This window comes from Branchiostoma floridae, chromosome 19 (assembly GCF_000003815.2).
Source record: "Branchiostoma floridae strain S238N-H82 chromosome 19, Bfl_VNyyK, whole genome shotgun sequence".
NCBI classification, from domain to species: Eukaryota; Metazoa; Chordata; class Leptocardii; order Amphioxiformes; family Branchiostomatidae; genus Branchiostoma; species Branchiostoma floridae.
In genome coordinates this window covers 13,865,384-13,879,648 of record NC_049997.1, presented here as the reverse complement: position 1 = coordinate 13,879,648, position 14,265 = coordinate 13,865,384, and the positions used below count along the sequence as shown (strand labels likewise).

At 41.0% G+C, this 14,265-nt stretch overlaps 2 protein-coding genes across 3 annotated transcripts in view; both read right to left on the bottom strand.

Annotated features, from left to right (window-relative positions):
* The window catches only part of LOC118406725, a 17,362-nt gene extending 7,419 nt beyond the window's left edge, over positions 1-9,943 (bottom strand). Inside the window, exons 1-2 of one of the 2 annotated variants that reach the window (XM_035807012.1) lie at positions 9,673-9,943; positions 4,501-4,758 (exon numbers count right to left, since the gene is read on the bottom strand). In XM_035807012.1, coding sequence (XP_035662905.1) covers positions 4,501-4,751 — 251 coding nt within the window. In that variant the 5' untranslated portion in view covers positions 4,752-4,758; positions 9,673-9,943. Of the gene's footprint in view, positions 1-4,500; positions 4,759-8,539; positions 8,677-9,672 lie in introns of those variants that run through there. The other variant, XM_035807011.1, reaches the window with a different exon arrangement.
* Positions 9,944-12,474: 2,531 nt separating this feature from the next.
* On the bottom strand, positions 12,475-13,616 carry LOC118406351. The gene is made up of 2 exons (XM_035806313.1): positions 13,345-13,616; positions 12,475-13,151 (listed from the first exon to the last, which is right to left on the bottom strand). The coding sequence occupies exons 1-2, from the start codon at positions 13,501-13,503 to the stop codon at positions 12,852-12,854; spliced, it is 459 nt and encodes a 152-aa protein (XP_035662206.1). The 5' UTR covers positions 13,504-13,616; the 3' UTR covers positions 12,475-12,851.
* Between the last annotated feature and the right edge of the window lie 649 nt (positions 13,617-14,265).

The window sequence follows — 14,265 nt, the reverse complement described above, 5'->3', positions numbered from 1 at the left end:
TGCATTGCAATTATAATTAATGGCATGTACTGGAACCATTGCACCCCATCCCCCTGCATAGAAACACCCTATATAGTTTTGGGCGACGCTTCACAATGACAAAGAGATGGATGCGCGTCAATAGACATAACCATGCAATCAAGACCTTATTGTGCAAATGAAGGCCATATAACATGCATATCGTACATGATTGTTAAGAAAATGCTAGTCTTCAAGCCAAATCATGGGCATGGGGCGGTGAACCGGTTTCAGTACAGTACATCCCGAGGGATTAGCAGTTGTCCCCGTGGGATATTGCAGGTTACCCCACAGGATAACCGCAGTAGATGAATCGAATCTTGCATCCCTTTCTACGGTGTGAGACCTACAAGCAGATTGTGGCTAATCCCAAGCTCGCTCGGCAAGGTCGCCATCTAATTAACCCATGAAATATTCATAGAGGTTATATTTTCACTAACGTTTGTCTGTGTACGTGTGTGTGTCAATAAGATATCTAAAGATTGATTGGGTCGATTGGCTTCATACTTGTCAAGTTGGTAGGATATGCTGAAAACTAGAAATGATAAGATTTTAGGCCCCCTACCAACTTTCCTTGATACTGCAGTAGAAGTTCATGTTTTTATATCTTGTGTTCTGAACAAGCTGTGGTCATAATTTTTGGATGTTAGATTATAACAGCCCTTGTGCTCATGTGAGGAGACATTAGTTTGGGCCTCTAGCAGCCTATTTTAGAATAAGGGGCATTTTTGTTAAAAATTTCTGATAAGGCCACACCAATTTAATTTCTTGGTTCACAGATTTTTTCATAAAAAATATGGAGCGAGAGGGCGAAATGAAAATAAAAATTGTAAAATGGTTGGGGTAAAGGTAAGGGCTAATCCAAATCATAAAGAATAAAAAGTTTTTAGCTTGAAAAAAGTACAAAATTTTAACACTTATTACTGTACAGTAACAGCACCTGTTCGTTGAAAATTACAAAAGTAGTGTCAGTTTTTATGTTTGTCCCATTCTTCATTAATGAAAAATATAACTGCAAATGATAATACCCACATTTTAAGGAGCTTATAATATAAAGGCCAATTTGCTACACCAGAAAGTTGGTGAATGGTTTCAGTAATGGTAAAAATTTGCTGAGTGGTAATTTTTATTTTTATTTTATTTTTCCCAAAAATAGGAGCGAGCGAATCCGTGAACCAAGAAATCAAATTGGTGTGGCCTAAGGATAGCTCAAAAAAGGAATAGCGGATTTTCATGATTTTTGGTATGAAGGTAGCTTTGACAAAGGTGTACAAAATGATATATAGATTATGCAAAATAGAAGTAAATTCACAATAATAATGAGAATATTCGATCATAGCAGTTTTTTTCAGTGTACCTCTTGTCCTTGACATTGTATGGTCTTGAGACTTAAGTGGCAAAATAACTGGTATGACCACAAAAATAATGAGCATAACTTTGTTTATCCCATTCTGTGGGTGCATAGTTCCTAATATTTGCCTATGAATGAATTAAAAGTGCAGGTGCAGTTCTTGGAGACCAGTCAGCAAAAGCGCTTTGCAGTTCACAACTTCACACGAGTCCGGAACGGGGCCCAGCAGAAGTAGCCTGGATACCAGACTGTTGCCACCCGGGGCCTACACAGATCAGTTCCTCAGCTCCAGGGCTTAGGGCTGCCCCCAAGGAAACTTGCCACTAATAAGTTAGACCTGGAAAACAGGCCCTGTGTACATGTAGGCCTTGGAACAGGCATCTACATGTAGATTACAAGTTCAAGTTAATTACTGGCCAGGGACATCTTTATGAGTGTTACTAGTTTACCACACAAATGTTGCTTTCTGCACTTGAATAAGGAATAAAAAGACTTGTTAGCTTGATAGCATGTTTTGTCACTACAATTATTGTTGTTACACAGTTTATGGTGTGTATTTTGAAAATTTAAGCTTCTAAGATGCTTTTTTTCTCCCATTACATTACATTTGGGGTCTGTGCTATCAATGAAATTTTCTTGCTGTTGCCTAAGCTAAGCTCATTTCTTTCTCATTTCTGTTGACCCAGACACCATTGCTGTAACGATGTTACCATATATATTAAATCATCTTAAGGACCATACCACATTATTTCTGGACTAACCCCACTAAAGATTACTACAACAATTACAATCACACAAGGCTTTGCAATCTGTACAATGCAGACTAATTTTCCTCATATTTATGTTTGATGCCTGTGTTGAATGAATTTAATAACAACAAAAATCAAGCCTCCTAATCACAGCCAGTGGGTACCGTAAATGCAGAAATGTTCGCGATGGATTAATGTTCGCGGTTTTCGCGGTGACCACTTCACCGCGAATTTAAAACCACCGCGAACATTTTTCTATCATGGTATGAGACTACAGTCTATGGTGTTACTGCGAAATTAAAACCACCGCGAAAAGTCCTTTTTCCCGCTACCGCGAAATTAAATCCCCCCGAACTTAAATGCATTTACAGTATACCGTAAATCTGAAAATATTTTAGTTTAGACTTTCACTGTGACTTCTCTACTGCAAAAATCATGACACAGTGCATAGGCCTTTAACATATTAGACTACTTCATCTGCACTACTTGTACATATCAATTGCTAATTTACTGTGAAGTTATTTACTGTGAAGTTAAAATACCACAAAATTAGATAAATTTACTGTAAGTGTAGAAAGATTATTGAAAAGATTGTAAACCTACCAAATTCCTCCACTGACTGCTTTTTTCACCACACTTATTATCATTTTCACATGAAATCTATTCAATTGATTTTTCAATGGTGCAAAGCTTTTCTTCTCTTTTTTTTCCAACAACTAATCAGCAGCTGCTTTGATCATTCTTACCGCATGAACTATTTCAGGTATGAAAATTTGTTTACAGTAATATCAGCTGTTACAGCTCTACAGTGGCAGTCAATGGAGTCAATTGAGGACAAAGAAAAAATGTCTGGACTATGCATATGTAAAACTAGAGTTCTGAGGCCTCATACCTCCATCAAACATTTTATGCAAATGATCATGATTTGCACATTTATAATATCTATTCATGGTGATGTCCACCCTCAGCTTACTTACACATGTCACAAGTATAATAAGTTCCCATCATTTATCATTAAGCAGTTTTACCATTCTTGTATTAATTATGCAAATCAGTTACTCATTTGTTTATGCTCCACCTGCCATTAGGTTCATTTGTTAAAGTCCAGTTCTGGAAAACAATGGAATTCTTGATATTATAGAAATTCCTATCTAATTATGTGCATGAATTCCCCATTTGCATGATAAGTATATAAATGTGTACATATATGTCAAAATCTATCTGCCACCCAAATGTTAGACTGACAAGAGATACATAGGAAAAAAACTGCTATGATAGAATTTTCTTATCAATTATGCAAATGTCCCCTTATTTTGCATAATTTGTATTTCATTTTATATATCTTTGTCTAACCTACTTACATAACAAAAATCATAAAACATTATTCTTTTATTGAATTATCCTCCTCAGAATTGTTTTACAAAATGCCCCAGGCTTGCAATTCCAAAACTAGCTGCCAGGGGGCCCAAACTTGTCTCTTCTTCCCAAGCACAATAGAGCATCAAACACCCAAAAATCGTGACCAAAGGTTGTTTAGAACACTATCAAAACCCAAAGTTCTGCTGCAGTACAAAGGAAAGCCCCCAGGGCCCCAAAATCTAATCATCTCCATGAATATTTCATGGAGGTAAAAAAGACTATGGCCCCCATTCTGCTAAATAGAAAACACTGATGGACAAAATTGGATTTGTATCAGCTTTGAAGATTTGATGCTGATGACCAAATTTTATAATGATGTGTTATTTGTAAGCTAAATTTTCCTTCAAATCATACTTTTACATCATGGATCATATCCAATCTATAAGTCATTAACATGAAATGTCTAAAGTACACATGTATGAACGGTCATAAAAATCCGATCTATACAATGGCCATACAAAAGGCAAACAAACATAAATACCGAAGGTAATGCACATTACATCTCCGTCAATGGAACCCGTATATGAACTGCAAGTGAAATTTTCAACGATCACCACCTGCACCTCAGTGTAAAGCAGGTATACATGTAGCAAAGCGGCGGGCTTAGACGCGACCTTCGCAGCATAGAACACATGGCTTATGTTCGCTGAATTAGCTGCGCTTCACCTTACAAAAACTACCAGCGCATGAGGAATTTCTTAGGCCGCGAAAAGAGGCATTAAGAAACAGGTGGATTTCTAATACTCGTTCTGAAGAATTATAAACCCAAGTCAAATTATGGTGTAATTTTTTTGTCATAGCCAGTTAACGTTATGCGATTAGATACAAATATATATGATTACATTCGATCAGAACAACAATTCGTTCAAGAGTCCCTGTATTTACAAATAGATAATTACATTCGTTCAACAGGCCCTGTATGTATTTCAAGTTCAATGTCGAGCACAAGAAAACAATTCTTACCGTCCTTTCCATGTCGGTGCGTAGGCGAGTCGGTGTTGCAGGTTTGTTGTCGATGAAGAGTTGTCGTTTTGCGCGGTGAAGTCGCGTAGAAACCATCCGAGCGCACCGGCTGCACCTTTCGGTGCTATGTTCGTGTATGCCCCGCTCGGTACGACGAACAGGTGCGTCAGACAGCCTCCTAACACCCCTCCGACTAGAAGGACAAACCATCGGCTTCCAAACAACCGGCGCCCGACCGTTTGCGATGACATTGCTGTTCTGTAAAATATATGTAGTAAAGACTGCAACAGTGGCGACAATAGAATGTTCAGGCAGCAAAACGTCTAGTTCTAATCACAACCACGTGACCTGTATTGCTATGGAGATTAATTTAACGTTAACCTAGCCTCCAAACAGGCTTCTTTGTGGGGTATTTTGCGCGCTATTTTCTGAGTATATATAAGTTTAAATTGTACTTTGCCGCTGTACCAAATCATACAATACAATAAATTCTGACATAAAATCATAAATTAGTACCAAAAGCTATAAAAAAAAAGGTCTGTTAAAAGAGGCGTTGTTGACGGTCTTTTTGCTAGCGTGTAACGATCAAATTGACGATCCAAATGTTCGTGATGTGTCTAATTGCTGATATGAAGAAAATGTGTCATTTAGTCCCCACCCATGGACTCTATTGTGTGCGCCATCTATAATTAGGTTTGCCTTAGGAGCAGCTGTCTCGAGTGCAGCGTTTGTACAAATGTCGAGTAGTCAACGAGAGGCCTCTCGTAGTGCCAAGTGGCACGCAGCCGTTTGCAACTGTTTCAAGAAAAGAAAGAGAGAGAGAAAGGGGGAATGAGAGAGAGAAAGAGAGAAAAAGAGAGCGAACGAGAAAGAAAGAGAGAAAGAGGGAGAGAGAGAGAATGCGCGTTCTCCTTGTTACGTCGTCATGGTACGTCGCTTAGCAACGAGTTGAAAGGTGATGCAATGATGTACGTTTTATTGGATGTTGAGGCATGTCTAATGAAGCATGACTGTATCAAAATGCGCCGCGACTTTCAGACTATATATGAAAAGGCTGTTCGAATTCCTGAACAAAATGAATTACGTACAAGATGGTGGCACTGTGGGTAAACCTATTTTATTGAGTGGGAGATAACGTAGAATATAAAGGTTCTGGGTTCGAACCCCTTGCAGGCCTCAATGTTGAACCCTTCTGAAAGGCAATCTATAGCCAAGGACTCACTCATGTGAAAATGAGTAAGGCCACTGCAAGTAAATTTTATGTATGACATCAGCGCGCTCATTAATTTTCGTCTGATTTCAGAAGAAAAAAACAAGAATTTTTTTCCTCTTCGGGGATGGTCAGATAGACCAAAATAGGCAACCATGTTGTGTTGAAGCCTGATAATCATACTTGTAGAAATGGCACTAGGGAGATAGCCATGACTGTAGTTGCAGAAGTGAAACTTTTTGGATAGTTGTAAAAGTGCCACAATATGGAAGCCATGAATGCAGTTGCCAGCTTACCAGTGTACCACACTAGTATCACTTTAAATTATTACACTTCTCTAATACAGGGATGAATGCCTTGTTAGTTGTGATGCCACGTTTTGTCACTCCAAATCTTATTACGATGTTTATGGTGTCTCTTTTGAAAATTTAGTCATCTTGTTTTTTTTACCCATCTTGTTTTTCTTTACCCATCTTGTTTTTTTTCGCGCTATCTCATTATTTTTGCACTTTTTTAACTATGTAGCTTTGTTTTGGCCACACTGACATCCGCGCGCGCATTGATTTTCGCCTGTTCTTAAAACAAACAAAAAAAACCTTGGCCACATGTCACCCCAAAACATCCAGGTCAATCAGAATTTTATGTTTGCCAGATAGGATCTGCTCCCTAGGGTAAGGAGGGACATGGTCAGGGCATGGGGCCACAGTGCACTCTTTCCCCTCTTCTGGGTCATATGGATGACGTCATCAGGTTTTATTGAATGAATGAATGAATGAAAGACCTTATTGTACATTCATGCCTCGACGGGCTAGGTACAGGTCACTGATAACAGACAAAACAGACATATGCAGGGACAACAAGATACAATTTAACTAAGTGAAGGTACTAAGCTAACAGGATGGTCGACATCTTCTCGCTTCTTTGTACAGGCTAGGTGTAGATATAGGAACAAATAATGTTTGATATACAGGGTTTATCTAGGCGCATCAAAAAGTTCAAAATATGGAAACTCTTTTCTGATATATTCATAAAGCACAATCCGTTCCATATGGTACAGTTTACAGTGTAAAATAGAATGCTGTTCATCTTCTACCTGTTGTAGATCACAAAATTTGCAGACTCTATGCTGCAGAGGAGTGCGGTTGTGCCTTCTTGTCCCTCAAAGTTTATGTCGTTCATGAGCAGAACACAAACACTGACAGTAATCAGTAACCTGGTCACGTTCACTACTTACCTCTCTGTTTACCCCACCTGACTTGACACGTATATGAATTTGCCATGTACACGAACTGACTGAAATCTTGGTAACATTCCAGCGTAATGTTTTGTACATGTATATGAAAACCAGTCGAAGTATATAGTTAACGAAAATGTCTATCACTGAGCGCAGAAAAATGTTGTAGTCTTTTCAAGTGTAAGCAGCCTTGGCAGCACGTGTAAGTGGAGCGTCACAGTTACACCTTTGGGGGTGGCCAAAGATACGTATCAAAGCCTGCTTATGAGTCGCAGTATCTTTTTTTCTTCTATTCCAGTTAAAATTTGATTACGACGTACTTCAGCCAACTAACGACGTACTTTTTCGAACTACGACATTCATAGTTCACTGATCAACTGGCTCCAATACGACAATGTTGGGCGGGCCGGAAAGAAGCGCGACTAAAGCCCCGGTCACAAAGCGCGTACGATTCCTTGCGATGGACTATTCCGCATATCGTACGATGAGCGCAGTACATCGCAAGAAAATCGTAAGCATCGCAAGCCATCGCAACGCATCGGATGGTGTTCAAAATTTTTCCAGCGTCGCACGATTTTTCACTTGTGTCTCTTCTGTATAGCCGTCTGACCGCTTTTGTGCTTCTTTAACCAACAAAATGTGGACATAGCTGTTTAATACCTTCCTATAATATCTTTAACTGTAAAAATAAATTTAAAAAGACCATGACAACAAGAGTATACAAGCAAAAGTCAAATCAAGCGTGAGTACTGGTATGGTTATCTCGGTCTGCTTGCCGGCTCTACGTGTCAGGCTCTACCGAAGATCGTCATGATCATGATATGCTATCAACAAAAAGATGCCATCATACAAAAATCAAATGATAAGAATTATATCATATATATTTCCGACTCATAGAGCCTGCCTTTATGTTCGAGTTGTCCCCATGGTTATTACGATTATGGTAAACTGACCCAAGACCGACGAGAGCTGAGATTTGATCTAATTATAAACTCACGTGCATGAAGCGATCAAACAATTTGTCTGCATCACCTGTGCGTGGCGCGCTGTTCTCTGGTTGCGACTGTGGCAGTTGCGACTGATATATTTCCCCTTTTCGTCAATATCGACAATATCAGGGAAAACTGAAACCATCACAACATGCTAAAAAATCATAAATCTATAACCTCATCAGTAGACAAAAATTGCCGTAATGAACTCTGCTATGGGGGGAAATAAAATCTTACGACGATAGCGAAATTTTGAACATGTTCAAAATCCATTTCAGCTCTATTTTTCGCCATACGACGCTCCCCGATTTACTATGATCCACTGCGATTGACGCAGGCACGCTCTTATGACCTCATCGTACGATCCACTACGCGCTTTGTGACCACGGCTTTATATACTTAAACCATTGCTTCCGATTTTCTTCCGACTTACGTCGCACTGCGATTATCCTGCGCATCGGAAGGAATCGCAAGGAATCGTACGCGCTTTGTGACCGGGGCTTTAACCAGGCGACGTGTAACAACCGTCGTGTCACTTTTCAAACCCTGTTTATAGCGAAAGCTTCATTCCTTCACATAGAATAAGTAAAGTAAATATATTCCCACCTGTGAGACGTATTTGGCGACATCGTCAGAGATTTTGGAGCTTACAGTGCTAATCTGTCAGCGTTACAAAGTTCTGTCTGTAAATGTTGTCGAACCAGTTATTCGTAGACTTCAGGCAAAGTGAAAATGAACCAGTGACCCGAAAACCACACGTGGGGCCACATGATTACTTATGGAAGAGACGACTACAACCTGTCTGTACATGTGTAGTATGGCAATGTTGAGATAACAAAAGTTACAGTGTAATATTGCAATATATATATAACATAAACCAAGCCTGGGAAAGAATGGACTGAATGTTTAGTCCTGTGGTTTAGCATCATTTTCTTCTTTGCTGGATTTTCCTTTTTTTCGCCCGCGCGCATTAGTTTTGGGGTCTCCAGAGGATGTCATCCATAAAATGAAGTCAGTGTTGCCTTAGATATGTCCTCTTGTGCGGGATTTCAAGTTGAAGAACCCGGGTTTAACTTGTTATGGGATCTCAACTTCAAAATCTGGCGTTCTTTTCTTTTAGAGTCAACACACCAAAATGTGGTAAACGTTTATTCCAGACGAATTCACACGTCGCATAGTGTACAAGTATTACGCAATATCTAAAAAATAACACAACAGTGCCGCGCGCAGTGAACGAACTCCGCAGTGCCGCATGGCCAAGTGCAGTGAGATACCACCTTTGTGAAAGGAGACACAATGATAACATATTGTTGGCCAGGAATTAACTCTTTCATGGTGGACAAAAGGTGTGTCTGTGTTTGGAGGGTCTTCGTTGTTGAGTTAAACGTATGCCGCAGGCTGTCACGACATGTATTCACAGTCGGTAAAAGCAGACGAGCTTCGTCCAACTGTTTTCATTCGAACAGAAGTGGTGACAACTTTAGTGCGAATGTTCAAATATCTCGGCTCACTGATGGAAAATTCTGAAAAAGACCTTGGCTTAAGCTAAGGGCACAACGTTAACCCGCCGTACGTGCAATTAGTCCGAACGTTTATTGGGAGGCCACTTCGCGTACAGGGGGGGGGGGGGGGGTCAATCCCCAGCCCGATGGCACACAAATTTTTGCCTGCACGTTAAGTTCTACGGCGTGTTCCAAAATCCGTCGAGTCCCCACCACTTCGTACGGAGGCGGACTTACCACTTATGGATCCCAAATTTGCCCACGTTTTGGCAAGTAGACAGATCCAAGCCCCACGCTGTTTATTGCCACCGACAGCAAACTGTATGGGAGGATTGTCATATATGCGCCGTGTAAAAGTCGTCCGACGGGAGAGGTTGTCTTAAATCCATGTCAGCGGTTGGTTCTGTCATTAATCATTACCTGTTTGAAAATTGTACGACATCAAAGTCGTACGACACGTCAGACAAATATGACCGCGGCGTTTCTTAGTATGCGTTTAAAAGGGCGACAGGGGATAGTTTTTTTCAAAGATCTAAAAGTTTGTGAAATATGCTTACCTCAGTTTCCGAGACAGTGCTGTTTGTGTGTAGCTGGGTCAACCACTAACATGACACGTAGTCGATACTGTGTCGTAAGGTTTGAAACTGGATCTGTCAACATTTTCCCATTCCCTATATCTAGGCTGACACTGTCCCCAAACGACCTGGACGTCAAGGGATTAAATACGCTAGGTACGAGGGGCGTGCAATTAGTAATGGTCCTGACCCATTTCCCATAGCAGGAGATTAATGAAACTTGGCACAGTTATTAGTCTTTCTCTTCATAGGAATCACCCAGAGTTATGCATTTCTCCCATCGTTTGATGCAGCTCTGGACACCGATTTTGTAGGACACCCCAGGTTGGTCCTCCAACTGATGCCTCATCAATGGCACAAGAGGGACGACCAGGTCTGGGAGCTGTTTCCACAGACTTCCAGCCACGTTTGAATTCAGGATGCCAGCGTTTTACAAGGTCATATGATGGGGCATCATCACCATAAGTTTCATTTATTTCATCAAAAGTCTTCTTTGGTGTGCGTCCTTTCAAACACAAAAACCGGATCACTGCGCGACACTCAACTGGTTCCATTTCACACCTGGTCCATTTCGCACCTGACTAAGTTCAAACACCAGTAAATCAGAAACCACAATTAGTTCAGAGCTGTCTTGTGCAACATAACCTATAGTATAGAGATATGAATTATTACACATACAAAATTTCATTTAGATCAGACAACTGGAAGTGGGTCAGGACCATTACTTATTGCACGCCCCTCGTACTTCGATCAGGAAAAAAAATCAGGAGATGACATTTTAATAGTGGGTTGAATTTTCCCAATATCACCACCACCCCTGCCCTTCCCCATCTAGAAACTAGAAAGGTCGCGTCTTCTGCGCTCACCAGACAATAAGACGGTGTATTCCGTATCACCCGAGGTCGGCCGACCCGCGGGAGGACTGGGTCCGAGGGTGATGCGGAATACACCGTGTCGTATTTTATATGTATTTGCGTCTATCTTTGTCTCCCTGAAATGTGAACCATGTGATTAAGTACAAACGTCCGCATGGGGGCAGCCAAAAGTTTGTTTGGGGGTTCTTTTGTAGAAAAGTTTTTTGTTTTTTTTTTTCTATTGAGCGCAGAAGACGCGACCTTTCTATAGTTTCTAGATGGGGAAGGGCAGGGGTGGTGGTGATATTGGGAAAATTCAACCCACTCAATGTCATCTCCTGATGTCATACCCACCTGAGAAAACCCCTGTTTTGATGCGAAATGCGCCACAAGTTGAACAAATTTGGTGTCTTCGAACAAAATGTGTTGCAACAGTAATGTTCCGACGTCCGAATCATGTATTCGAACAGTTCGATTTATTCGAATGGAGCCCGTGTGATACGCCTTTCGAACCTGTGCGATACGGAAGCCCGGTCCGGAACACCCGGCCGTATCGAACGTTTTCGCGTCACAGGTATGACATAATGTAACGTTACATGCGTTGGAATTGCGCCCTCTGGCGTAATGGTTTTCAACTTCACCAGTTACCATCTTCCCATCGCGAAGTAAACCACACCAAGGAAGCATGAAGGTGTTGTCTGAACCTTACAAGTGATAGGTCTTATCAAGACAAGACTTGCCGAGTGAATGATTTAATGGGATGGCGTTAAATGTAAGGAATTTAACGCAATATGACGCAAAGACGTACGTGTAAATTCTGTGCAACAAGTACGATGGTTGCCACGGTTATATTATCCACGTATAAGACAAGAAATGACCGGCGTTTGTTTGACACTGTAAAGTTTGTCTGACGTTCTAAAGAAACAAGAAAGGGTTGTTGACTGTGATTTGTATCCCACCTTGCTTAACAAAATGTTGTACAGAAATAACTGTAACAAACATTACCATTGTTTAATGCTTTCTAAGCTTTCTATTTGACCTGGTGCAAAAACGCTGCCGTTTTTAAATGTCCATAGGGACGTCCACTTATACCTAAATGATATATTCAATAAGGTAAGTCGTTTCGAAGAAAAAAAGGTCTACTGTTGTAACAAACGTTACCGGTAACGTTTGTCACCTGCCCTGTAATACATAACCAATGGGACCGAAAATAAAAAGTTGCCATTTTTTGGCTATGGTTAAAAGAGCAAGTTTCCTAAACAACCAGGTAGTTTTCACTGAAAATAAAGCCAATTTATTTTTCGACCCCCCCCCCCCAAAAATGCCATTTTTACATTTCAATGGAAACGACTTTCTCGTCATGTTGGCCTTTTTCCCCCTGAAATCAGGCAATAATAAAAGGTGCGTTGTTGTTATCCATAAAATTTGATTGCTGCGACCTTACGATACAAATGGTTGCAGGTTTGGCCCCACCGATTCAAGGATTAACCATCTCCCTGCTACCTAAAGCCATAACCAAATTTGGTGCAAAGCGGCTACCTTAGCAGACTAAAGGTTAACCTAACTAAATATTTACTATCTAGGCACGCACGACCTCCTCACACATGATGTATCAAGTGTAATGGATTTATTTCAACACACAGTCGAACACCAACGTGTACACTTACAGAAATAATATTTTCACAGTGCAAAATCATCCTCCGAGGGTTCACATATCATTCTACAGCCCCAGTGGCTGCGCAATAGGTACAAATATATTATCAAAATAGCAGCATTACGCGTCAAAATTTCCAGCGTGTGCAAAAATGTCACAATACACACACAATCATCGGTAGTGATTACAGTATACAAACTGTGCACATGTTAAAAATAGAGAAGTAACACGATATATGTTATACACGAGTCAAAAAAGCACGGGGTATATATATACACATGTTTAACGTTACTGCACTTCTTTCCATGGCTTGGGACTGATTTTTTATAGTCCTTATGATCGCCATTTGACGATGTTGGTAGCAGGGATGCCGATGCATTTCTTCTTTTGGTCGATTTCTCGAGAGAAGTAGTACCCACAAGTCGGCTTCTGCAGGGTTGAGAATGGAGCCAGGGAGTTGACGTAGTGGACTTTACCGGAGCCGGTGGTGGCAGGCCTCGGGAGGGGATGCATCTCCACCGCGGGGACAGTGCCGCTGGAAGTCATGGGCCTCTTGCAGAGGCTGTCACCGCCGAAAACAGACGGGTTCAGATGCCTCGAGAAGCGACTTCCGTAGGGCAAGTCGGCCGACCCCTGTAAGATAACACAGAAGAAACTGCGTGTTAAAAAACACCACTTAAACTAAGAATCTCTTTACTTGTGACACACACGTTCTTGAATGTAAATATTAGAATATTAAAACGTCTTAATGTTGTTCCAGAACATGCATACGACATGCGCGGTAAAAAAACAGGACAACAATATAGGGTATAATTAATTTTCTCACCTTGTCACTCAACACAACCCTGCGGCTGGCGTTAACAGGTTCCCAGATTCGCTTGAAGATGGCGTTTTTTCCACCGTCGCTGGACAGGTCACCGCTACGGCGCAAGAACTCCTCCGTGCCGTGCTTCTCCGGAAAGACGACTGTTACGTTCGCGGGCATGGTGAAGTACTACTAGCTCCAGACGCACACAAACTGGTTGCCAGCACACGCACTGCGCAGCGCTCTGGTCCTCTTTACCCTGGGCTAAAAACAACCTGCCACAATTACACCTTTTGTGGCGACACAAAGACTGGTCACCTGAGTCGTCAGGAGACAATGGGCGGTTACCAAGACAAAAAACGCCGTCACAATGGCGTGCCCTGACTCCGACGTGACACAGGACACAAGCACGTAGTGCTAACTGACCTGGATTTTAATAAACGCCCCCAGATTGGTTGATAGTGTAGACTTTCCTGTCAAATTTGATAGACATATTAGTTCAAGTGTTTGTATAGTCTTATTTTGGTTGCTAGGTTGAAATCTGAAATGTTTATACATAAACAAAACGCATACGCGTAACGTTTACAAAGTATTTCAGGGCCGGCGTAACCTTAATTGGCCACTTAATGACGTTTTTCCTGCCTGTCATAAGTGAAAATATCATAAGTAACAAATTGAAGGGTAACTTTACACATTGGAAATATTCTTAATATTGTTTAGTTCACAAGCTAAACTTTTTAGGGGGTGACACACTTGTCTTTTGTGTATGTATAATTGTTTTGATACCTTTCATGAAAACATGTTCGCCATACAGGCTCCATGGACGATTCCTTTGTGCTCTGAGGGTTAAAACAATGTTGATTTTAGGGGTAGTAAATTTACTTCTGCCCGCTGTCGGGGGTACATTTATACCCCCACACCCTCCCACTTGTGTAAACTAAT